General features: G+C 37.5%; 1 protein-coding gene across 3 annotated transcripts in view; it reads left to right on the top strand.

Annotated features, from left to right (window-relative positions):
- Fgf13 (fibroblast growth factor 13) overlaps window positions 1–27,107 on the top strand; it is a 514,465-nt gene that overhangs the window by 293,944 nt on the left and 193,414 nt on the right. For 2 of the 3 annotated variants that reach the window (XM_028854229.2, XM_028854228.2), the window contains exon 3: window positions 12,375–12,542. The exons of the other annotated variant lie outside the window; for it this stretch is intronic. In XM_028854229.2, the coding sequence (XP_028710062.1) occupies window positions 12,375–12,542 (168 nt within the window). The remainder of the gene's footprint in view (window positions 1–12,374; window positions 12,543–27,107) is intronic. 3 annotated transcript variants of the gene reach the window in all.

Here is a 27,107-nt window from a genome sequence, read left to right as displayed (position 1 = left end):
AGTCTAATAGCCAGAGGTAATGGAGGACACCATGAAAGCTAGGCCCACTAAATCAATATCATTGGTGCACATATGAATTCACAGAGACTGAGACAGCATGCACAGGGCTTGCACACATCTGCACCAGCTGGGACCCTCTAACTGTAGACATAGCCCTCATCCCTAACCCAGGAGCAATTTCCAATTGATAACCACTTGCAAATGAATATTTAGTTTCCTCCAAGATCATCTCATTGGGGAAAAACAAACTACTTTTAAGAGTAGCCTGCATGACCAGTAGTAGAGAACCAACAGAAAACAAACTCAAAAGCATCTTTGGAGGTACCTTGTCTCATAATGTCATGTCAGGGCCTTTTTTTTTAAAAGAAAAGTTATCTTAGTATTTTTATTTTTTTTTATATATTTTTCTTCTCTTTTTCCTACCCTGCATGTCCTTTGTTCATATATTATGGATTCCACGTAAGTGTTTTTATTAGATTCCTGAATGTGCAAATGAGTAGGTCTGTTTCTTGTGCCTTCTCCTGAGCTCTTACACTTCTGTTTGTTTGTTTTGTTTAATTTGGATATGCTAGTTTTTGTCTTCTCTTATTTTATTGTATTTTTTATTTTTGTCCCTTAGAAGCCTGTTTGTTTTCTGATGAAAGTCAGAAAGGGGTGGATCTGGATGGGAGGGGAGGTGGAGAAGAGCTAATAGGAGGAGATTTAAGGGAAATCATAATCAGGTTACATTATGTGAGACAAAAACTGCTTTTAATAAAAGGAAAAACAAAACAACAACAGCTAAAATCTAAGTGTTTATGATTCATTTACACTTAAATCATTAAATGCTATTTTAAGGGTATTTGACGGCTTGTGGCTTTTAAAATAACCATAATGCCTTTTTCTTAAACAGAAATGCTGGCAAGAGTAAACAAACTCAAATACCATTTGCTTTGAAATTCGTTGCAAAGAAATTTGGAATGGATTCTAACCTGGCACAACCTATTCTTCCATCTGACTCCCCTGCAGTGACAGCCTTCTTAAGAATAGCTAACTCTATTTAATGAATGGGGAGTAAGAAACTGTGGCAGGCAAGGGTACAAAGGAAAGTATCCATTTAATTGGAATGTTTCTTTATTACAATTATTTTGTGGATTTTAATTATTTTAATTGAGAGCTATGTTCCATTAGCTAAAACTGTGCCACTTTTAACTATGTAAGGAGGATGAATTCCTCTACAACATATAGGTTAAGAAAATAAAAACCTTTATTTCTTGAGGTATAGAAGACCATTTGAGCTTACAGGTTGATGAATATTATGCTGATACTAACTGCCTTCTGATGAACTGAGTACAGTTTGTGACTAACTAGGAAGAGAAGGATTTAATGGGTGCATATTTTAATGAAACAAGAGGACTGGGTATATTATCTTCATCAATGGAAAGAGCCTTCTTGAGTTGATCAAGGCCCTCTTGATCCTTTTACTACTACTACTCTAATCAGCATAGCCAAAGCACATGGCAAGTCAGGGTGCACAAAGCCATACTGACATTCGTATATTTCAGTTTCTGAAAGATAATTGTTAGAAGAACAGCCTATATATTGGTGCATGCTTCATGGTTTCTGTCAAAGGTCAGTTAAGAGGGGTCACTAATGTACTTGAGTGATTTTTTTAATAGTGTCTCTAGGAGTGGAAAGAGGCAAGAAGGGTTGAAAGAAACATACATGAGAACAGAATAGTGGGTAGAATGAAAATGAATAGAAAACTACTTGCTCAAAAAATAAAAGCATTGCCTGGTTAATACAAAGGAATATGAGTTTGCTAGTTACATACATTTGGAATGATATGAAGTGGAAGTAAGCTTGATGGCATTTGTCATTCTCCCAGTCATACATATTTTTAAATCAATATTTCATTCTAATTTTCCAATCAACAGCATGAAGTAGTTGGCAGAATCCATGACATGGGGTTTTCTTAGCTACTAAGGCAGGTCAAGAAAGTTTGAACAACTACCAGGACCAAACTTCTCCCTTGGTACATGAGACCCAGATGAGCTCTCAGACTCTGGAATGCAAAGATGAAGACAGTACCGTGGAGAAGCAGTGCAGGGTCCCTGTAGCCTGCCCTCTGAGGCAGTCTGTATGGAGACATGACTTCTAGGAAGGTGGGGTTGGAAGGCTTCCAAGTTTATTCCAGAGTGTATTGGCACAGAAACCACACTCCTTTTTATGAGATACTTTCAAAATGGATAAGGCATGAGGGAGAAAATAGGCTTTCTATAGCAATTTAGTTTGTGATATTGCATGAGAAAGGTCTTAAGATCAAAGGCTGTGAAGACATCGGGCAAAAATATTTCTGTGAATAGATATTACATCATTCTGTGAGCCTAACTGGGAATTTTGTACTAATAGTTGTTAAAAAAGCAAAGCATTTGTCTAACACCCACAACACCACCACATACTACAGAGCTAGAAGGAAGAGCATGCATGGGCCAATGAGTCTAGGAATCTTTCTATTGAAGAACACCAGTGATCTACATCATTGTACACAGAGAAATATGGGGAAATGTGTATAAATGCCATTATCAGGGCCAACCTGTAAGTGATTTTAAAATGAGTTACATATTTCTTTTCCTAGAACAGTGTGACCAGAAACAATTTACATTAATTGACAAACAAATGAGATCAAACAAAAGTTTTCAAGGTATTCAATGACAGTGAAACGTTTCCGATCAATTTCAAATGACATCTTGAAAGAAATATGGCCTGTCAGTCAGTTTTATAATCCATGAGTGGTATAGCCATCTTCCTTCTCCCCTAGGACATTCCTCCTTCTGCTGCAAAATTGCAAAAAAGATAATGGAACAGCAACAGTATAAGTAGTAGAAGTTGGTGTCCCCCAACCCCAGGAAAGACACCTTCCTTGAATACTCAAATGTAGCATCAGTTTGACATATTTAAGACATACTTAATATGTATGAGGTAGATGTCAGTAATGGGCACACTGGTGGATGCTTCCACTCATACCACTTTTTTTCCCTAATCGTTAAAACAGCTGTCTTAGGGTTTCTTTGGTTATTTATAAAAGGCAGAAATTTTATTTTCCCAGGATAACACTGTAAGTAACTTCCTTCACTCACCAGTTGTGTTTCCATGAGTGTATTTTAACATCTGCCAAAATAAATGTTCAGTCTCAGGAGAGAAGAGGACAAAACCATATCAAATACCATATCTAATACCAACTATATGACTGTGTGTCAACTAATGTACTGGGTTTACCTCAAACCTTAATGTTCATAACAGTCAGCTTTGAATCTTGAGGAAATGTCAGTTCTGATTCTGGTTATGTGGGCATGGCAGGATTGAGAATCTTCATGTCTATCATTGTCCTGGGAGAAACCGTGCAACTGGACTAGAACATACACATCAAAGTAGTTGCTACATGGGGTTAATAACATGGCTCAGCTGTTAAGAGTACTTGTTGCTCTTGTAAAGGACCCAGATTCAGTTCTCAACACCCACTTGGTGGCTCACAACCTTCGGTAACTCCAGCCCCAGGGGATCTGACACCATCTCCTGACTTCTGTGGGCACATGCATATAGATGTAGGAAAACACCATACACATAAAATAAAATAAATAAGCCTTAACTTTTCTGGGGAAATAAAGTAACTGTTATTTAATTTTAGGGCTGAGGAAGCCAAACTTAAAAGGGATCTCTGACATCCCAAGGGTCACATTGGTGGTACATGATACAGGAGCTATGATTGAAAACCATGGGTTGATTAGACAGTGTTTGTCAATGACCCTACCGTACTACTGAGGGCTTTTGAAATTTTCTTTGTGAGTCTACACTTGATCAAATAACCTACCACCTTAAAGACTTGCTTCTTTTAAAGTTCTTTCTTACTCAGGAAAGCAATTTTTGCAGTTCATTATGCTTATATTTATGGGTTTTCCTTTTTCCCATTCAGTTAGACGCCTTATCAGCCCCACTCCACTCTGGAACCAGTAGGAAAACTGCTTAGACTATCAAGGCCCAAACTACACTTATAAGCCAATTAAACCCAAATCTCTAGACATACATCCTAGGCAGGGACACTTTGTTAAAAGCTCCCAAGGTACTTTTTATATGCAGCTGTTAGAATACTGAATTAGAGGACTTGAAGCAACAGTTTCTGCAAAATGTATTCTCAATCTCCTTTCTCGTGATGTTATAAAAGAAAATCGAGTACCCAATGAGATTCCCTGTGAGATTTTAGAATCATTTTGTTATTATGAACTTGAACTACTCCTACCAGACGTTACAGTGGTATAGTTTAAAAGAGAGTAAGAGGGGTCCATATTAGAATCATATAGAAAAGACACCATAGGGAGAAGATGCAGCATCATGAAATGGCTTCAGCACAAGGCACATGTCCTACATCCCAAGTACTTGAAAGGCATTAATAAGGATAGGGTTTAGATCTGTTTGGTTAAAGAAAACTGGCTAGTGATGAGATAATCATTTTAAAAACTATAATCAGGCTAGAGTTGAAAATAGCTGTAGTGAACTGCTGAGAAATTCACCAAGGTTGTTCAGACTAGAGCAGAATTGCTGTGTGGAGATGTGTGTATTGGCGTAATGTGATACAGTGAAAAGAAAAGGGCCACCACACAAGGATACTCTGCATTTCTGTGTTGAAGTATGGGAAGAATGGAATGACAAAATTAATCAGAGGTCTGAACCTGACAGAGGAAAAGAATAGAAGGATTTTCATTGTAGAAAGAGAGACAAAGGTTTACTTAGAATGCTTATTCTCAACACTGGCAATACATTCAAGTCACCTGAGGAATTTTGAAAGCTACCAGTGCTCAGAGCTCAACCAGAAGAGTCTAGTTTAATTAGTCTGGCATAGAACCACGGGTATTTTAGTTTTAAAAGCCCCCCAGGTGGTTCAAATGCTCAGCCACAGGTAAGAGAACACCTAGTTTATAATGTTTCCTACTACACTACAAAGCATAGACTATATGTAGACAGAGATACCAGGAGAGAAAAACCGAAATTCTTGGCATAGTGGCTCTTTGAGTCTGAAAGCTTACAAGCATCAGCACCATCTACTCGAGACCTTGGGAAAAATGCCAATTTGGGGCTTCATTCCAAACATTCATAGCTAGAAACAGTGGATAAGGCTCAGCCATCTATCCCTTCAAAATGTGTGTGTGTGGACACTTGCTATGGACTTAGGCTTCTTAGGCATTTATAGGAGGGGAATGCAAGAAGATACTGGCAGAAAACATGAAAGTAGTAGGATAGTGTCCATGCCTGTGATGGTATCATTTGGCCATACAACACTACTTAGTGTTGTAAAATGGAATCTGCTTTGCTTATCTTGCCATATTTTTCTCAAATGCTTTATTAAAACAGTTTCAAGGATAAAGTATATGTCATTTATATAGTGCAGAGGACCACTAGAACTGCACTGGTAAAACTGTACTTTTAAAATTGACTAATTTCTCTCTTCAACAGGTAGATGCATACTTCCTGGACACATGAGCTCTTACATGAATGGAAGGCTCATCTTTCAGAAAGCTGCTTGCATAAATCTAGACAAGGAGTTGTGCATGTAGCTGCATTGGTAGAATGTGTGCTGAGCACGCCTGTGGCCAGAGTTTGATTCCTAGATGTGGTGGTTCACCCCTCTAGCCCAGAACCAGGGAGGTGGTAAAAAAAAAAAAAAGGGTCAGGTTCTAGGTAATTCTCAGCCAAATAGAAAGTTCAAGGCTGGCATGGGCTGCATGAGGCCATGTCTCAAAAACAAGCAAACAAAAAGCATAAAATCAGAGTGACTTTCCTCAGCCTCCATTTTTAACTTTTTCCAAGCTATACTTAAACCAGTACTTTGATTGGCTGGGACTTGCCTTCTATTCACCAGAGACACCTAAAAGTTATCAGCAAATGTGAAGTACTGTCAGTCAATGGAGAAAACCTTTACTCTAAACTGAGAAAAGACCACACTGATGTGTAACATTGGGGGTTTCAACTGTACCAGTTCAGTAGAGACTTTCTGTTCCCTGATTGACAGGCATGGTCACCAATGCATCTTCCTCTTTATTTGGTTTAGACTGTGTGAATTCACTTCTATGAACTGATGAGCACTTCTAGGATGCAAAGTATAACTGATGGTCACAAATGTGTTTCAGAGATTTGTGGTAGTTCTAAAGGGTCTTGTAGGACAGAAAGTCTTTACCCATTACCAATTCCAATGATTTTCAAGTAAGGTGACTTTGGATCCAGTAGATGAGGGCATGCTGGAGACTTGGTGATATCTGAAGATATTTTTGGTTGTTATACTGGGGGAGTGCTCTTGGCATTTATAGGTAATGATCAGAGCTGCTACTCAAAATCCTTCAATGCACAGAACAGCTCCCTCCAACGTCAAATCATTAGGCCTCAAATGTTAGAGAGAGAGAGAGAGAGAGAGAGAGAGAGAGAGAGAGAGAGAGAGAGAGATCTCCAGCTTTAAATAAGAAAATGGAGACTCAGAGAAGTGAAGTGGCACTCCAGATGTCACACAGAAAGTTGTAGAGTCCCTGGTTTTCAAACCACCAGACTATAATGCTCTGAGTTCTATAGATCACAGACAGCATTTCCTCCCATGCAACTCCCATTGACTTTGTGTCTTGTGGGTACCAGGTTTAAGTGTTGCACTCTTGGCCATTTTCTATACCATCTTACGCACACTTTCAAGGTAGCCATGACTATCCCTAGGCATATTTTATATATGTAGAAATACTGTGTGCAAAGTGGTATAGTCCATTAAGAACATGAAGATGATCCCTATGGGGTTTGAGAATGGCCCTAGTAGACTTACGTGTTTGAATTCTTGGTCCCCAGTTAGTGGAAGTGTTTGTAAGGATTAAAAGGTGTGTTCTATTTGGAAGTGTGTGTGTCAGTAGGGGTTGACTTTGAGGTAGGTAAAAAAAAAATCCCATGCCATCATCAGTTAGTTCTCTTTCTGCCTCATAGTTGTGGATCAGATGTAAGCTCTCAGTAACTGCTACAACACCATGCCTGGTTGCTTGCTGCCATGCTGTCTGCCGTGATGGTCATGGGCTCTAACCCTCTGGAACTGTGAACCTGCAAATTAAATTGTTTGTTTTATAAGTTTCTTTGGTCATGGTGTTTTGCCATGGCAATATAAAGTAACAAAGACAATTCCCAAAGAGACTGAGACATGATTATTGCCTCCTGGGAGCTTCTATTTAAGTTATAAAGCAAAAGCATATATCTGTATGTGAGTACCACGCTAGCATTTCAGCAAAAGCCTATGATAAGCCAAAAGTTATCTGCAAGATATCACAAGATTCTTCAAAAGTCAGGTGGAAATTAGGAGTTGGAAAAGTGACTTGACCATTTACTTTAGTATTGATGGATGTCAATGAAAACAAGAACCCTTCATTTGGTTAATAAGAAATGTTTGAGTATGTTGTGACTACGGCAATGTTCTGGACTCCTCACATACATTGGCAAATGAGACAATGTCCCTTATTCATGGATCTTGTGTTCTGTGAGAAAAGCCTAGATAAGAGATCAATGGATATGAGATAAAATAATTACAGATCTTATCAGACTTACCTAAAGTTGCTAAAAACATTTCTGAGGTATTGCATTTCATAGGTCCATAGAGTATACAGAAAGGCAATCTGAGGGAACAGAAAGAATAGCACTTAAGGCAGCAAAACCCAGTATCGGGACTAGTGGAATCTAGGGACTAGTGGAATCTACTGTTAATATGAAGATAGGCATGTTTTATAAATGAGAAGATGGGGGCTACCACGATAGTAGTGGGTTTGCATTTCATTTTAAGACAAAAAAAAGAGCAAAATAACGTGAAGATGGGATAGAGGGAAACATACTAGTTTTTGACTGGGGAATGGAGAAAATCACAAATGAAACCCTAAATGAAAATTTAGAAATAACACAGAAGTTGTTCCTACTTTCACCAAATAAAATGAGTGTTAGCACTAACCCCTTCACTCACTGAATTTTCTAAGCTCCTAACATTTGAATCTACCAGCTTGATATCTGCTGTGGCAATAAAGCCTAAGCATCATGTACAGATGAGTAGATAGTTAGCTGGGAGGCAAAATGGAGGTGTTGAGCTGTCACATGCTGTGGTTATTTGTACTTTTCAACATGACAGGTGTTCAGCGACATGGAAGACTAATTGTGGTAATTACTCCATTTTCTCTTCACTGTCTTTCTGATTATGTGAGAATATTTCGTACTCACTGTATTTTGCCTTACTTCTGTGTATCATAATGGCTCTAAAGCATTTTCTTCTTGGAGTCACTAATATATGCCTGATAACTTTGATTGGTAGTCCCTTTGCTGTATTCATTCCCCTTGCCCTGGTGTTCTCAAATTTGCTTGGCTTTAAAATTATGTATCGTTAATTATGTTGAGTCATGTTTGTGAAGATTCAAAAGTAGAAAGAGATTCGTGTTTGTGTACACTCAAAAGCAGAAAAATAACATCATTATAAATAATCGAGGGCTTATTGACTGATTCTGGTTGAAGCCAGCAAATACTGAGAATTACAGTGGCCTGGTAAGAGAAGCAAGTCCCTTTTGTGGCACTGTCTAGTTTCTTAGGCTCTTTCTTGTTGCTTTCATGTCTTTGAATAAAGACAGAAAATTTCATGAGAGACAGTTGGAATCTTTGGAGGTAAAAAACACTAATGGTCCTCATTGTTGGTTAGGAATGCTTTTATGAAGTACTTTTTTGTTTGGGCCTGTTGGCTAACACTCCAGGATCCTGGCTTCTAGGCTAGGCTTTTCCAGTCCTTGACTGTGTAGATTTTATCGTCGTGTTTGTTATACTGCTGATACTTGGGTAGCTTTTCTTTGAGGCCAATGCTGTAGCTATTGGTACAATTTTCATAAGCTAAGAAATAGACTTCCCTATACATGGGGAAGATACATTATCAACTTCTTTCATTAAAATATATTTAAAAGATAAAGTCCATTGGAATTTTTTTTTTTTTTTTTTGGTTTTTTTGAGACAGGGTTTCTCTGTATAGCTTTGTGCCTTCCCTGGAACTCACTGGGTAGTCCAGGCTGGCCTCGAACTCACAGAGATCTGCCTGGCTCTGCCTCCCGAGTGCTGGGATTAAAGGCGTGTGCCACCACCGCCCGGCAGGAATTTTTAATTTTATGAGACAACAATTACATTCTATTATAGATTGGTGCTTTAGCTCTAGTTTGAAATGGGGGTGTTTCTGAATGGTTTAGTCTCTATCAGGTGTTTTTCTCTTACTGTGACTGCCTGACCCTTGGCCTCTGCCCTCTCCTTGATCTTGGTAATAGGAGAGAAGGCTAGAGAAGAGTAGGGATTTTATAGTGTTATTTAGCCCAGTGCTTCTGCTGAGAAAACAAATCTAGGTCTAGTCTGGCCCACCCAAGGGTTGTCAATGATTTTTTTCTTGTAATGGGAACCAACTCTTCCATTGTGTGCTCATAATAAACATTGTTCATTACTACACTTCCTCTTGTTGCCTCTGTGTCTGAGTATGCCACCTGTCAGCATCTGTCTGTGAATGGGTGGATTTGTGTGTATGCATGTCTCTTCTCCAACTATGGACTGCTCCTGTGGGAGTCTGAAGTCTTGAGTGGGGTGCTTTGTGATCAAGGCTGGGGCACCAGCTATGTAGTTCCCATTTTTACACAGGGACCTATTCTTTGATAACTGTTAAAAAAAAAAAAGAAAGAAAAACAGAGGTCAAGCTAAACCCTTGAAATGTCAGAAAGCTTTGTCTAAATCAAGTTTTACTGTAACTCCAAGGTTGGATAAATCTATGGTTGGAATATGCAATAGTTCATCCTCAGTCCTGTGGGAGGTCTTCATCTTCTGCTCCTATCAAAGGCATAGCCACTCTCCTATTTGAGGAAGTCCAATAAACAAGAGAGTTTTGTGTTAAAATTCTATATTGCTATTGAAAATAGCCCCAAGTTCAGGGATTTTATAGACTCAAGTGAAGTATTGCTTATACAACAATGTCTGGTAAGAACAATCCAGATTATTTCTAGCTCATGGTCAAGAGAGCACCGAGATCCTGTTAGAGTAGCTATCTTTTCTTTTATGTTTTGCCTGAATTGAGTGATGTTTGAGGCATTGAGGAAAGACAGCCTGATACCCAGAGCAAAGCCATTAAGTCCCAGATGTTCACGATTTCCAAGGAAATGTTCTTCGCCTTTGGTTATTACTCAGATGGCTCCTTAAATGCTCTCATCTTGGCACCTTTTGCACTTGCTAAATTCAATTTGAGGAAAGAACCGGAGAGAGGGGGAATTTTGTGGAAAGCAATTAGCCTGCACTTTGGTGACCTTCATGCTTTTCCCATCATGATGAATTGCTGGTTAGCTCTTGTATCAGTCAGCAGGTTGCTTTTGCTAGAATTGTGTTATATGTTATAGATAACCGGTTTTATCAAATTAAACAATAATGATGGCAGTGTCCGACATTTTCTGGGAATTAATGAGCAGCTGGGAAAAGCTGATGGCTGGAGAGTCAGCCAAAGGCTATTAGCTTCAGTCCACCATTAATCTCCAGAAATGCCCAGTTGTGACATCATTGTTGGTATTGAACAATGAAAATGTAAGGCAATTTACTGATATTCATTGTGTAGTCCCTAGTAATAAGCTCTCCTTATGCATTATCCAAAAGTCATGTTTTTCTTTTTTAGCCCCAATTGTCCCTTAATCTAAAAAAGTGTTTTCTATATATCAGTTCCTAAAAACGGAATTTCTTGGTTTTTATATAATGGTTATTGTGTTTTTATGAGTTCCAATTTGGAGAGTTTTCTTTTAATATTTTGAATGGTAAAACCAGAATGTTTCTTCAGGTGTGATACTGGAATATGAGAAGTGTGTATATTATCATGACTATCTGCCCATGGTAGGAAATGGTTGCAAACACTTTGAATAGCAGCTGTTGCTAGCAAACATGTGCACTCACCAACAAGATTCTAAGAAGTTATAGTAACACTACTAGTAGATGAAGGGAACTCTCTGCCTGGAAAAACTGTGTCTATACAATATTTTTGATTACTGCAGCTGAATGCTAGAGGAAAATTGAACTGAAATATTCACTACCTTCTTGCATAATTTAATAATATTTCTACATATAGGCTCATATAGGCTATCCATCAAGAACTTTTTCTGAAGCCTAAATGGAAATTTTTTTAGTTGCATTGTTTTCCATACCGTTTCTCCCCTACATGAAGGAAAGTTCTTTAAGGCCAATGAATTTTGAAATCTTTGCCAAACACAGAGCCTTTGGATATCATCTAAATTCAGCCATAAGTTGTTTATTTTGTACACCATGGGCATTATTCTCCCTGTAAGAAATGGGCTGGTGGGATCTATCAGTCCTTCTAAATGCATGTTAAGTGTATGCATTTGGGGGAGTAGAATGAGTCAGCACACCATTAATCACAGCTTTGGAGGCACTGACTCACTCCTAGGGAAATGGAATGGCCTCATTGGGGAAGGGTGTGAAAGAAAACCTCCATTCTTGGGTCAGTTCCCTGGTTCTGCAAATGCAAATCAAATTTGCACCCACTTCAGTGGGTGGTTTTCAAACTAAAGAAAGTAGCTGTGGACCCTATAAAGGCACACATCCAGCTTTTCCAGCGAAAGACAGTAATGAGACAGAACCCTGCTTAAACACACAGGGAGCCTAAGAAGAAAACCAGAGCTCACAAGAGCCTAGTAGACATCTAAGGCCTAAATTTGTAAACCTGGACCTATTCTTGCACAATTCTGCCAGGTAGGTCTTTGATCCACTGTTAAGTTTTGGGCACTCAGTAAAAGGCTCTCATCTTCATTAAAGTACTTTGAACATCTGAAGGATATTTACAAGGACTTGGGTTCTTTTTTGAAGTCAAAGCATAGGGAGCAACATGGAAGTCAGGCCCTTGTCAGGGTCAAATTGAGAAGAGAAACGTAAGAGATTATTGGTTGACATTGTGCAGTTTCATCTGTAAATACTTATATAGCCTCTTAAATTGAAATGTGAGCTCTATGCAGTATTTTTTAAAAATACAACATGCTTATCAACATGAAAATATTATACTATTGGTATAATTTACCACTATTAAAATGTGATTGTACTAGCAAAGCAGATATAGATTATCTAGTAGCTAGTTTTTCCCAGGAGTCTTTTCAACCCCTTAAAATAAAATTATTAGATGTGTTATTAGAGTAAAATTATTAGATATGTTATTAATTTCCTTAAAACTTTGTATAAAAATGTTGCTACATTAGTCTTCCCTGGGAGTATGTTTGATTGAAGATGTTCACTACTTTCATGAAGCTCTAACTTGAGTTCATTTTGTTATGTGGTGACCACAGTTCTGGATGACGCCCCCCCTGGCACACAGGAATACATTATGTTACGGCAAGATTCCATCCAATCCGCGGAATTAAAGAAAAAAGAGTCCCCCTTTCGTGCTAAGTGTCACGAAATCTTCTGCTGCCCGCTGAAGCAAGTGCACCACAAAGAAAACACAGAACCCGAAGGTTTGTTCAAGACAGACACGTGTTTTGCTTGTGTTCTCTCACTCTGCTCCCTCTCCCTCCCCACCCTTCTCTCCTGTTTTGGATTGTGCATTGCTGTCTGGTGTGCTGTGTATTGTTCAGTCCCTGTGACAGCTATAGGAGACCCCGGCTCATTGGTGTCTGTGTTATGCAGTGTCAGATGGGACACTGTAGAATACAGTCATCTCAGCACAGCGTGCAGCATCCTGCTTCTTGCAGCTGAAACATTTTCAGTTGATGTCATGACACTATTTCATTTTGGCTGCCAAAGTTGCTTGCTCCTGTAACCAACACCTGCCCAAATCTGTTCCCCTCACCTTGCATTCCTGAAGCAGCAGCCAGCTGAGGAATGACACTTCTAAAAGGAAATAATGAGAAGATTGTTTCAAATTTTCTATCTATTCTCCACTCCATAAAGCTTCTGCATTGCTTCGGAAGAATGCTCATGGTCAACTTAGTTCGCTGAGGCAGTCCCAGACTCCCCATGTAATGCACGTCCACTTGCACTTTGCCACAGTGAAATGCATGTCTCCAGGAAACAATGAGGAGATTTTAATCTTTTTTTTCCAGCTCAATACAGGTTTGGAGAACTCAACTTGCTACTTATTTAAACTCAAATTGAGATGGTGTTCATTCTAGCCCATGTCACAAATCGATCTCTAACTTACCTCCTCTGGTGAGAAAGAGTATTTATGCATATTCCAACATTTTTGCATGTATCAAACAGGATGATTTTTCACATTACAAATGCAATGAGGTGATTTTATTGTTGTCAAATGTGCATTTCCACTTCCAAAATGACCTTTGCATATTGCAATTCATATGAGAGGCTCTTTTACAGTAAGAAATTCTCTTCTGGTCATTCATGATTGATGGAGCTTTCCAGTTTACAACTTTGGATGTGGCAGCAGTCATCTCAATGGCAGTTGGAGTATACTTTTTGCATAATCTCTTCATATATTCTGTAAGTGACTTTGTTCCTATATCAAGTTGCTCTTTTGCAACTTCATAAGAATCCTCATTACAGCCATGTTTCTGATGTGGAAAACAGTGACACCTGGTTTTGTTTAAAGTTTGGTATATAAGAGAATGACTCACAGTAAGCTATAGTTCACAGTTTTGAAAGCAAATGTTTCACCTCAAAATGTCCCTTTCTTTCTTCCAACAGAATTGTAAGTGTTCATAGGCAGAAAATGAGAAGTCTCTATGTTCAGGTCTATTTTTGCAATGGAATAGAACACTAGCACTTGTTTTCTACCAATACTTTTGCTAATATAAACCATCTACTTTGGCTGTGAGTCAATGACTAGTCACCTGCAGGTATAAATGATGACCCTTTCCAATGGGTAAAATCCTTCTCATGGTGCTTCAGTTGTGAAGAAGTTAACTTGATTTTAATGTTCCTGAAACAAGAATTTTAACCAATGATAATTATTTTATTATATACAGAATGTTCCAGTATGTTCTGTTTTCTTTTCTCTCATGCTGCATATATGTGGATATATATACCCACAGTGGCATTTGTATATTGGTAAGAAGACTGAATATGTTGGTTTGGTTAACAAATTGTTGTTAAAGAACTTACTGGTTAAGTTCAGTAAGGATTTGGTTAGAAACTTGAAATTTCTTGACAATATTTTTTATTAAATAAATAGTCTAATCAATTTAAGGCCCCTAAATTATTGTTGCATATACTTTGACAGGATCTGTTAATTTTCAAGCACCACCTGGAGTGCATTGTGCATACTGTCATGAATGTTTTCAGATGTGGGTTAGACTCTCTAGGAGGGATGAATAGTTTTTAATCTGTCATTCCAGATCCATAGATTCAGTGGTTGTCAATATGTTAAATGTTACTGTTATCTTCTCACCTGTAATGTTTTAAAGATTACTTACCACTGTCTTCTTTCAGATGATCGATTGTCCTCCCGGCAGACACTTTAACATAGCAGAACTAACACTTCCTTTCTTATTCCTAATAATCATTTATCAATAGTATTAGATTCATCAGAAGCTTTCTTTGGGACATTTGAACACTATTTAAAACCATACTTTACCCTTTCAAACAAGGAAGGATTCCTATGCTATTGGTGAACATAGACAAGTGAATGAAAACATTTTATCCCTATGCAGATGCATAGCATCCCCAGTACCTTAGATGGAAGCAAAACTAAAATGTTGTGGAAAGACCTTGGTATAACATCATGTAGGAAATGGGATCTTGTCATTTCCAGGAGGTGAAATATCTATTGATTTGGAAGTGTTCAGTGGCCAGTTTGGTAACCTGGAAAATATTTGCAAGACTGATTTTTCAATGCTATAAGGTATAGTTTCTAGTTCTGCCTCAAAGTCATTACATTTTGCTATAAATACTAGAAATAAAATACTTCTTTATTTCAAATGGATATTAGAGATAAATTGTGTGGCTACATGAAAACATTCTATTGTCATGTGATTCATAGTCACTATATTCTAGCATCAGACTTTAATTGATATTAGATGTGGATTCCTACAATTTCAAAGCAAGAACAAACAATGGTCAATCTATCCATTGTTTGGATGACCATATAATGTTTGAAACCATCAACTGAATAATTAAAAAAAAATCACTAAGACTTGGAAAAAACTAAAAGTTTGAATAATAGCAAAACGTCTGTGTATATTGTGTAAAAGTTGCTTTTCTCTTAATGAATTGACAAAAATATCCCATATATATATATATATATATTTATGTGTTTTTCTTTTGTAAGGTTTTGGTGCTTCTTTTGGCTATCAATGCTTATGAAGGCCCAGGCTATTTCCATTGTTTATGATCACTTGAGATTTGATATAAATAGCATAGTTAATGTTGCTCACAGTCATCTATCTTCCAAAGACATTTTTGGAATATGTTCAAGGCCTTCAGATTCCATGCAAAAAGTTCTTAGAAATATCTCACTGTTTTGTTGGGTTTTTTTTGACACACTAAAGCCAATTATAGTTTGCTAAAAGTAAGTTTATATTAATGAGCAGCCAATTTCAAAACAAAATTTAAATCTGTTCCAAATTCTTGTGAATTTCTATGATGTGATTATTTCTATATAATCCACTTATGATATAAGCAAACACTTATACATGCACTGGAATTTGGCTGAAGAAGAACATATGAATATCTAAGAGTCTAATTTGGCCCGCTACCAGCAATGTTCTTTGTTAGAAGAAAGCTGCTGCATGGAGAGTGGAGATCATTACCAACATATTTTTCTTGTAGTTCCAGGAGCCTTTTGGCAAGAGAAAGTATAATCTTCATAGCTTTGTTCCTTTATTCACTTTTTCTTTCTATGCCATGAGTGCCAAAATGAAACCACTGATTTAGTACAACTTCTGGAAACTGATCTATTTTCAGCATAGCTTCTATTTCCTAAATGATACTCACTGGGCTTTTCTTAATGTTTGAAGATTGTTAAAAAGAGAGTCACAGCCAAGACACCTAAGCTTGCAAGTGGATAATGCTCAAGATCCAGAGAGATAAAGAGATAGTGGATTTCCAGTGTTTGGTTTTACATGTGAGCATTTTTATTTTAATAATAATTTTGGAGGTTAATGTGATATAAAAAGAGCATCAAGCTCAGTGATCTGTAAGCATCTTGTAATCAGACACTTGGATTCTGGTCTGATTATTGTTTTGTATTCATGTATGAATGTGGATGTGTATACACATACATTCCTATCCCTTGGGGCATCTCTAAAGTTTTCATTCCTACAAGTATCCTTCAGGGAATAAAATATGTCCTAGAGCTTGGTGATAATATACCATACCTTTAACCAGCAAAGTGAAAACAAAATTTTATGCTAAATGCTTAAGAGGTTGTGTTTATAACCATAACAATGGTGTTATTCTGACTCTTGCCTTGGTTTCTCTACCTCAGAGCAAGCATATGTCATCATGAACATCAGTCTTGCCTAGCTATTAATAGAGGGACAAAGGTAGGAGAATATGAAGCAGCATGGTTGTGAAAATACAGGGTTTTCTTTTTTTCATTTTTTAAAAAAAATATTGTTTGCTCTTGTTGTGATTTTTCATTTTAATACCAATTTCCCTTTTGGAAAACATGTTTAGTGTTGATTTGAATTACTAGACAGTTTGATAAAAACTAAACTACTATTATTAAATCCTATTAAATCCCTTTGTTGCTAAGTTACAATTGAATAACCACCTCTGATACTGGATACCTGAAAAGGTCTTTTAGGAAAGATGTTTTTGTGTGTCCACTTGAGGATGACAATTGAGAAGAAATTCCTTTTCTATTAAAAACTGGGATTATGTGTTTAGATGATGATGTAAACATTTTATGCTTAACATTTTTATTACAGAGCAAGTGTGACTTGTGTTCCCCTGCCTTTGCTTTCTGATCTCAAGAATAACTAAAGGACACCAGAAAACTTTCTACACTCATTGAAGCAATTGGCAGCTTAACTGCTGTTTCTCAGGAATGATAAAGATATTGGTCAGCATAAAAGTTGGAAATCAGAAGGCCTTGCTGTTCAGCAATGAGAAAAGCATATCCTTTCCCCACCATGTAGCCAGATGTGTTTCTTGTGGTTGAATGTCAATTATTTCCTAGAAGACCACTTGTTTCCTAATAACTCTAGGAAGCAATCTATGGAGCTGAAATACAATCCCCCTTCTTTCTTATTTCTTCACCTTTTATGAAATTAAGTAAGAATTTGGGCAGAGCTTTTCTCTCTCTGAAAAACTCATGATGTAATCAAAGAAGTATACTTAGCAGCCAATAATTCAATTTCAGGAGACAATGAGCATTTATTATTATTTTTATTGAATATATGCATCCTAATCCCATCTCCAGGCAGGCTTGTACAGTAGAAACTGAAAAACATACTTTCTTTGAAAATATGATTCACGTTTTAAAGCAGCAGACCTCCTACCACATTGAGTTTTATGTGTTTCTATTGTAGTGGCAATTTTTCCCCTTATTGAGGTTTATATTAGTTAATATTACAATTAGAGGTTTCTGCTGGGTGAATTTAACTCTGATAATCCATTTCATATATTTATGTTGAATATGACTGTTATGGGAAAGTGACCTGGAGTTCCACTGGATAATAATAGTGATTTTGACTAAAATCAAAAAGGCCAAAGTCAAAATCAAAGTATCATATATGAAAAATATGGAAACCATCCAATCATATTGGCACTCATGTTGCCAGCATTCTCTTTGGCTATGTATCTCAACTCTTCTTTTTTCCATAGCCAGTGGATAAGCCACTTAAGAAAACGTGTCCTTCTTACCCAGCTTGTTGGGACCCAGCTCAATCATGTCCCATGCCCATAAAAGCCTACATGACATTTTGCTCATGTCCCCAATTAAGGTCAACTATAATGTTTGGACATTTTCCTTTACTGAAGAAGTGTTACTAGAATGTGCTGCTCCCTCTGATCTGATACCTAGCCTGTCTTTTATTACTTTCAGTGCTGGGAAATGACATCCAGGGCCATTTACATGATAGGCAGATAACCCTACCACTGAGCCGTAATCCAAACCCTCATTATTTTGTTTTACATGACCACATGTTGGTTTTGTTGATCAGATCAATGCTTTCCAGTTACATTTCTTAAATCGTTGATAATGTCAGATACTATCATATAAAGATAAATTCTACAGCAAAATATATGTTTTGTAAATTACACACCACTCCTAGAGCGTGATAATGTACATAGCTCCATTTAAGGTTTTGAGAAGTATTGCTGATTTGAAGCTATCTTACTTAATTCACTTCTATATTAAAGGTCATCTTGTAGCTACTGCCATTACCTACTTCTGACCTCTATTAACAACCCACAAAACTCACCCTGGGAAAAGTTCTGTTGGCTCTACTAAGCAGTGCATTCCTATCAGACCAAGCCTTTGATAAGAAACCCATTTAAAAAGTAATAGTAGCTGATCCCTTCCTAGAAGGCTCCCACCTACTCCAAGTGCTGTCTGTGTATCAGTCTGGGAATGTAATTGTTTATTTCTAGTGCATGACTAGATAAGCAGCTTGTGCTAGACTGGAAATAATGTACTGATCCCTTAGTCAAGAAAGGATTTCTACCTCACTATGTGAAAGAATATCAACTGAACTAAATAAAAATGTGCTTGGTAGCTGGGCGGTGGTGGTGCATGCCTTCAATACCAACACTTGGGAGGTAGAGGCAGGCAGATCTTTGTGAGTTCAAGGCCAGCCTGGTCTACAGAGTGAGATCCAGGAAAGGCACAAAGCTACACAGAGAAACCCTGTCTCGAAAAACAAACAAACAAAAAAGTGCTTGGTATCATAGTTCACAGGCCAACCTAGAACTGAGGAATGCTTTTGCATAATGACTGCTCTAGCATAGCCATACTCAACTTTTTTAAAAAATGTTTTTATTTTATAATTAATTTAATTTTACATATCAACCACAGATTCCCCTGCCCTCCCTCCTCCTGTCCCCCAGCCTTCCCTCCCCCCCCAATCCCCATTCCCATCTCCTCAAGGGCAAGATCTCCCCTGGGGATTCAGCCCGGGCTGGTAGATTCAGTTGAGGCAGGTCCAGTCCCCTCCTCCCTACACCAAGGCTGAGCAAAGTGTCTCAGCATATGCCCTAGGTTCCAAAAAGCCAGCTCATGCACCAAGAACAGGTCCCATCCTCAACTTTAACTTCACAGTGGAGTCACCTGAGGACATTTTAAATAACATTGATGCTTGAGTTCAGCATCAGACCTAAAACCAACCAACCGACAACAATGATGCAGGAACTCTTGTGGTGGAATTATTTTAGAGAATAACTCCCAAGATGACTGCAATGTTCTAACAGAGTCGGAATCAGTACACTAGAAAAAAAAATCACATTGTCAGAAAACCTGGTATTTGGTGGCAGCTACCAGTTCAGAAATTTTATCATGTCAATTACATGGGCCTCTTCAGGGGATGCCCTGTGATTAGAGGTCACAGTTGGACAGGCAGTCCTTCGATGTTGATCTTTAGATGTTGGATGATATCCACAGTCTCCAACACACACACACACACACACACACTTTAAAAGTTTTTTTGTCTCTTTCCTCTACCATCCTGTGCTTTTATAAAACTAACCAAGCTTTTCCATAGGAGTGTGGTAATCTGCCACCTTGTGACCAACATCTTACAAGCAACTGTAGCACATGTTCTTGTTTCAAAGTGTAATTAATAGAGCTTCTAAATGTAGGCAGAAGAGCTTTTTCCTGACCCATATGTGAATATACTTAAGGTAGAAAATGGAGAAGTAACAAGGGATGTTTGAAGAGCAAAATGGTAAGTAAAGCTCTACTCAAGATACTTGTGACCCCAGGTATCAGTCCCTAAACTATTCCAGAGGCTGTCATCATTGAGACATTGCCTTCTTAACACATAGACATAATCAGCTTCTGTGACTTAAGATCATCACAGCAGCATGTTTCTGAAAACTGATTCTGATGTGATTGGTAGGCTTTAGCTGCATCCCTGTTTATAAGTCATTCTGAGTATTCCAAATGCTATGCATTCAGGTATTCATTTGTTATATGCTACAACATTTCTCAGTGTGCTTTAGAATAAGCAGCCTGAATAATGCCTAGGGGAAAGTGCTGAACAAGAGACCTTACATTCTGTATTTTATCAGCACTTACCCTTGTCTTGCCTCACAGCCAAAATCCACACTCACTTCAACACATAAAAGTCACATGTCCACTTCCACCCATGTGTTAGCAGATATCTATTTATGAGACCTAGCTATTTTAAGATATATTTTCTCAGAACAGTTTCAAGTTTAACTTGGTCAATGTGTCTTTCATTCTACTGTGTTCTGAGTTATTATTTAGTCACTATGCTGGGGTAAGCTGCTGAGGTACTGACCACTTAGTGATCACATTAGGTCAGTGGACTTTCTACCCCAAAGTCATGTTTTGTACAAAATCATGTGGTGACCTAAGTCCTCATGTGATGAAACAGTGAGGAGTGACTTAAGTCCTGCCAAGCTGCTTATATCACTGTCAATTTAGTACTCCTTGTGACTTTTACAAGGACTGGAATTATACACAATAGTCCATTTTTTTTCCCTGAAACGTGAAGAGGAACTATAGCTGGAGTTATCTCTGGTCCCACTCAGGCCCAAGTTGCTCAGACCCAAGTAAACACACAGAGACTTATATTACTTATAAACTGTTTGGCCATGACAGCCTTCTTACTATCTAGTTCTTATATCTTAAATTAACCCATTTCTATAAATCTATACCTTGCCAGGTGGCTCATGGCTTACCGGTATCTTTACATCTTACTTCTCATGGCAGTGGCTGGCAGTGTCTCCTGACTCGGCCTTACACTTCCCAGCATTCTCCTCTGCTTATCCTGCCTACACTATACTTCCTGCCTGGCTACTGGCCAATCAGCATTTTATTTATCAATCAATCAGAGCAACACATTTCACAACATAGAGAAAGACATCCTCAGCAAGGAACCAGATATTTCTTGATGTATTCTTCACAGGATGTTCTATATTATCCTTCAGGTAGGGGTAGATGGTCACCTATCATTTCTGTGCTAGTAACTTCAGGTTTATTTTTGCTGATGTTCCCAATCACCCAAAAGATAGGCATCATTAGTCTTGGAGGGCATGATGTGGAAGCTGAAATGCAAATATGTATAACAACTTGTTTACATTGTCACACAGCTAATCAGTGTCCTAATGGGGATGTGAAGTCAAGTATGCATGACTTCCACATCAAATATTTCCTCTGCAGTGTGCAGCCTTGGCTCCTCTTTTCTATCCCAGGACAAGAGAAAAGAGCTAAGGAGCATCTTATCCACTGATGGAGAGTTAGTATTCACAAAAAGGCTATAGAACTATCTAGAATCTCTGAGCAGATTACTGACTTAATTCAATGGAGGACTTATTTTAGGTATTCTCTACATTGAATATTATCATACACAGAAGGCGTGGAGTTATGCAAACCGCCCCTTTGAGATTGAGTTGCATGCATTAATTTTCCTTTGTTCTCTGTATGAACACCTGTTAGCTACAAGTCATTTCTCCTACAATCCTTGTTTGAGTGGAGGAATACCTCAAACCCATAGTTTATTACATGAAAACATTGGACCTTTATGTAGGCTTTGCTCATTATTCTGTGGGCCACCTCACTATGCAACAACTGTGCTTCTCAGATGGTACCCACAAAAACCTGTATTTCCAGCTTCAGACACTTCTAAGTGAGAGAACTCACATGTTTAATTATTGCTTTGAAATCTAGGCTTTTATGCATACACACTTTGTATTAAAGAAATTTTGTACACTGAAGGGAGCACTAGTTTAGTCTATACATCAGGACAGGGAAATTGGGGGTGATCAACATGTACATATTAGAGTTATCCTATTTTTTTAAATTTTCTTTGTATCTCTTCACCTTTCCCTTCCTCCCTAATCTCCATCCTCTATGAGCACAAGCATCATTCTGTGGATTAGGTACAGACCACTCATTGAAGACTTCCAGAGTCAGGAAATGTCTTAGGTAAACTCTGCTAGAAACTTGTCATTGTTTCTGTGGTGACACAATCAATTAAAACACACAGAGACACACACATACACACAAACACACAGGAAAAAAGAAATTGATCTACTCTGTGGTCATTGGATACCATTCAGGGTGGATTTGGTTGTAAACATATACCAATACACACATGGGTATATATCACTATTTAAAATAGTTCATTAGAGGAAAATACAGCAGAGCAGTAGAGCTCATATGGTTGTTCTACTGGAGCCTTTTCTGGGATACATCCAGCCCTGCAAAGCTCAGACTAATCATAGCCCTCAACGGGATAATGTGGGTTCAAAAAAAGCCATTCATATGGTGAAGACATTTGTCTAGCAGCCTGCCTCAGGCTGTGAATAAACTCTGGATCTTTTCATGTAACAAGAGTGGAACAAAGGGTATTTCAAAAAGTAGGGATTATAAAAGCTGGCAGCCAAAAACTTTGCTTTCTTCTTCTTTCTTCAGCTATTATTTCCTCTGTACCCATTTGATTTTCCTCTAAGAAGGTAGTATTTTAGATCCACGTTAGAAGATGCATGAATTGATTCAGTAAATCTCTAATTGGCATGCATGGTTAGCTGTTCACTTAGTGAGTAATTGGTTAAATATACCCAGAATATTTGCTGAGGAAGAAAAAAGTCCCCAAAGTGAATGAGAATAGTTTGAGATGCTTTTCCTATAGTGCCACTTTTTCTTTGGGAACAGCTAGGAGTATGTTAGGCAGCCTCCTCCTCTATGAAGAATACATTCAAACGTGCAGCCTTTATTTTCTTACTGTCACTAGAGCAGTACTGAGGAGATACCACAAGCATAGTATAATGTCTGGCAAAAAGAAGCACTCAATAAATATTCATCATTACAAACAACTTATTCATCTAACAAATTTGGAGATTTTGAGTTCAATGGGCCATTTGCCCTAATTCCATGCAGCAAGTGACTGTTTCTAATCACCATTAACAGAATGAATTTATTTGTCAATAGATATTTATTGAGTTTTGCAAAGTGAGACATTATGCTGTGTGCTAGGAACAGCATGACAAGAGAGATACTAAATCTGCCCTAGGGAATTAAGCAATGACAGGAAGGCACAACTTGGAGTTAGTGTATTAGCTATTTTTGCATTGCATTTTTAATTGTTCTAGAACGTAGCACCTAAAACAATACCTTATATTTGTGCTCAGTAGAGAAGCCAGGGTAGCAAAACTGTTCTGGGATGAGTTTGGTCCTCCATGCTTTTCTCATTCATACTCTATGAATCTTTTCTGTAACTTTCATTAATTCATGTGTTAATCCATGTGTTTATGCATCACTTATTGACTGCCTTTCTTTTTGTCAGATACCATATGATGTGATCCCCAAATTTCTCAGGAATGAGTTCTAGGGTATTGATACATATATAAAGACTCATCAACATATGCCTTATATTCAGACCTAAAGAGAAAGCATCCTTTGATATATTGATTTTGATTCTTTCAGGTAAATACCAATAAGTAGATTGCTGAATCATATAATAACACTTTTAGTTTATTTTGAGGAGACTCAACAATTTTCCATGAGTTGCATTTACACTCTTTTTTTTCCATTTATTTAAAGTTGAGGATGATTTTTATTAGAGTTTAAAATAAAAAGCCTGGGGTAAGCAAACTGCAAGTCTTGGCAACTGCAAAGAAAAGGAAGATGAAGAGAAAAAGCCATCCTCCTTTAGTTAGGCTGGAATGGAGGTGAGCCACGTGGCAGGAAAGAAGCATGCAGAAAAGAGTGAAAAAGCTCAAAGTACCATCAAAAGCAAATCTATGCTCTGGCTAACATCTTTTAAAAAATAGAAATAAGAAAAAGGAAAAATTATATCTTTCTGAGCCATAGGCAGACCGAACAGAACCTCATAATGACTCTGTAATGGCTGCACAAAACTAGGGATTCTGGAAAGGAAATGTGTATTGTTTCATTAAAGGAAAAATATTCCTCCCTTCCCTTTAACACGGCATTCTGTGAATCAGCCTTCCTGAAGGATGATCCCTTAGCTGTTACTTTGATTTATCCAATAGGATTAACACTTACATGTTTGGTAATTTGGAATGTTAGGGTCACCCAGGCCAGAGATTTCATCCTCTTGACCCAAATGAAATAGCTTTCCCTTGCTGTGTCTTTAATGTTACTATTATCATTGCTTCCTCTGAAGAGATAACCCTCAACTCTTTAAGTGATAGGCTGAAATCAGAGAATGGATATACTCCATTTTACCCTGAATGTCTATTGATCTAATAATTCTACAGCCATTCACCAGGAGGGATTATCATCTGAACTAGGGATTCAGTCCCACCCTCACAAATAGCCTCCAGGCTAGGGTCCTTACTTAGGAAGATAAAGAACTGGAACTCTCTTCTGGCATTTGTGACCAAAGAACCAAGAACATTTCTGCACTGGTGTTTTCAGAGGCCCATGCCCTAAGTCTGCTTCAAAGACAAGACTTTTTCTCTACATCTTGATCAGGACTTGCTATCTTTTGATTGTTAAAAATAGTTATTCTAACAGGTGTGATATTTTAGCTCATTATATCTTATTTAATTTACATGTACATAATTATTAGTGATATTGAGATATTTTAATGTATTCATTACCCTTTATACACCTTCCTTTGAGAAGGGTCTATTTAGATACTATGCTCATTTTTTAAAATAAGATTATTTTCTCCCTGTAGAGTTTTTGAGCTCCTCATATATGTTATTATCTATTCTTTGTCAGATATATAGCTTGGAAATTTTTCTCCTAGTCTATATGTTTTCTCTTTAACCTCTTACTTACTTCCTTTGTCTTCATTTTTATTTAACCCCTTCTGTATATTTTTTGCCTATTCCTCTTCATATTTTTCCCCAAAGTTTTGAAGCCAGCACGATAAAGTAATGTTTATACTGCAGCACTCTTAACTGCATCCAAGGTAAGGAGTCAAACTAAAGGACTATCAACAGATACCAGGATAATGAAAATGTTATGCAGTGGAATACTATTCAGTTTTAGAAAGAAGAAATTCAGACACAATAACTTGGATGGGATCAGACAACATGATACTGAATAAAATAACCTAAACACAGAAACATAAATACTGCATATTTCTTGTCTTCATGTGGAGTCTAAACAGTTGAATTCATAGAAACACAGAGTGCACTGGTAGTTTACAGACACTGAAGTAGGGGGATGGACAAAAGATAATCAAAAGATAAAAGCTCTCCTCCATTCTATGGAAGAAGCTAATTTGAGTCTCCTTTTCCTTCGTTCGTTCATTTGTTTGTTTCTTTCTTCCGTCCCTTTTTCCTTCCTTCCTTTTTCTTCTTTCTTTATTTTCCTTTATTTTTCATTGTTTCACAATTTCTTTACTACTCCATGAATAGAAATAATGGATAATCACTGCTCAGTTCAGTGTTGCTGGAAGAGTGGATCCTGAAAGTTCTTATCACAGAGGAGGTCCAGTTTTTGAACTGAAGGATAGCTTTGTTGATTTTGTCTTCCATGCCATATTAAAAGCCGTCATGTCATTTCATACCTCATTAACATGTAAAACTTTTATTTATAAGTATATAATAATATAAACCAAAAATAACTCCTGACAGCAGTGGAGGCACCCAAAGAGGCTGAGCTGACAATGAAGTCCTCAGGAGTGAAGTAAGTAAACTAGGAGAATGAGGTGCTAAGGAACCTAAGTGGAGACTTGGGCTCCAGCAAGGAAGTGTAAAAGTGCATTAGGTAAGGAAGTGCTAGTTAATGTAAGACTCTTGCATATTTCTTTTAATATCTAGGGAGTGTAGTTTAATTCTGTTCAGTGTGTAACTGAATTCTCTCTCTACATATTACATTATGGATAATATTTGTATGAGTCATCAAAGTGGGTTAGGTTAAATGACCCTTTATAGATGGACATGAGAAATCACATACAGTCATAATCCTGTCATATTCAATGGTTATTCCTTGCCCAAACTGATTTTTTCATTTACTGATTGTCAATTTTAATGTAGTGAAGATACCCAATATTGTAAAAGCCTAAAATATTGTATCACTGAGAGTTCTTTCTTTAAATTCTTATTTCTTTATTTTTATTTTATGATTTTTTGCCTGTATGTATGTATGTATACCATATGCATGCCTGATTCCCATGGAGGCCAAAAGAGGACACAGGACCCCTTGAAACTGGAGGTACAAACAGTAGTGAGCTGCCATATCGGTGTTGGGATATGAAACCATGTCCTCTGGAAAAGTAGCCAGTGCTTTGAATTACTGAGCAATCTTTCCAGCCCCAGGTGTTAAAATTTTGACCTGACATACCTTCAAGCTGTATTAATATGCCACCATCTATGATGGTATTCTGACTTTAAAGTTTTCTGCCTACTTGACAATTGAGTGCACTCTTAGTCCTCTGTGAAAATTGACTCCTTATCTAGCAGTGAAGGTATTTGCTGAATCAAAGTGTTTACAAAAAACAAGCTTAATGGTAAAGAAATGTTGAGTTAACAATATGTTATGAGCTGAGTGTTCATCTCAGATTTGAGAATGTAGATCCCAAGAAAATGTTAACTTACTATGCAAAATTGGAAATAAGTTTTCTGAACAGACTGTACTTTTGAGTAAAATCAAGTAACTCTTCCTAAGTGGCCTCATGGGAGAGAAGATGCTTATGTCATCTGTATGAGAAACTTAAGAAATTCAGTTAATTCTTTTTTCGTTGTTCAAGGTTGATCATTTCTCTATGACAGAATCTTTATAGTTGAACCATTCATTATTATTGAACTATGTTCAGCTATAGTGAATTGCTATGCTAATAGCAGATGATAGAGTCCCTAGATACTTTTTGGTGAATGCTCTTTTTCTCAAGACCTGAAAATGTCATAGTACTATAAATGTAGATTAGGTCTCAATAGGGATCCGTGGAATTTTACTATGGAAAACATATAATCCCACTGCATGTGAAACCCTCTGATATTCTGTTTTAGTCCTCCCT

Source organism: Peromyscus leucopus, chromosome X, assembly GCF_004664715.2.
Source record: "Peromyscus leucopus breed LL Stock chromosome X, UCI_PerLeu_2.1, whole genome shotgun sequence".
Taxonomy (NCBI): Eukaryota; Metazoa; Chordata; class Mammalia; order Rodentia; family Cricetidae; genus Peromyscus; species Peromyscus leucopus.
Note: the sequence above shows the minus strand (reverse complement) of the source record. Positions and strands in the feature narration are given on the sequence as shown.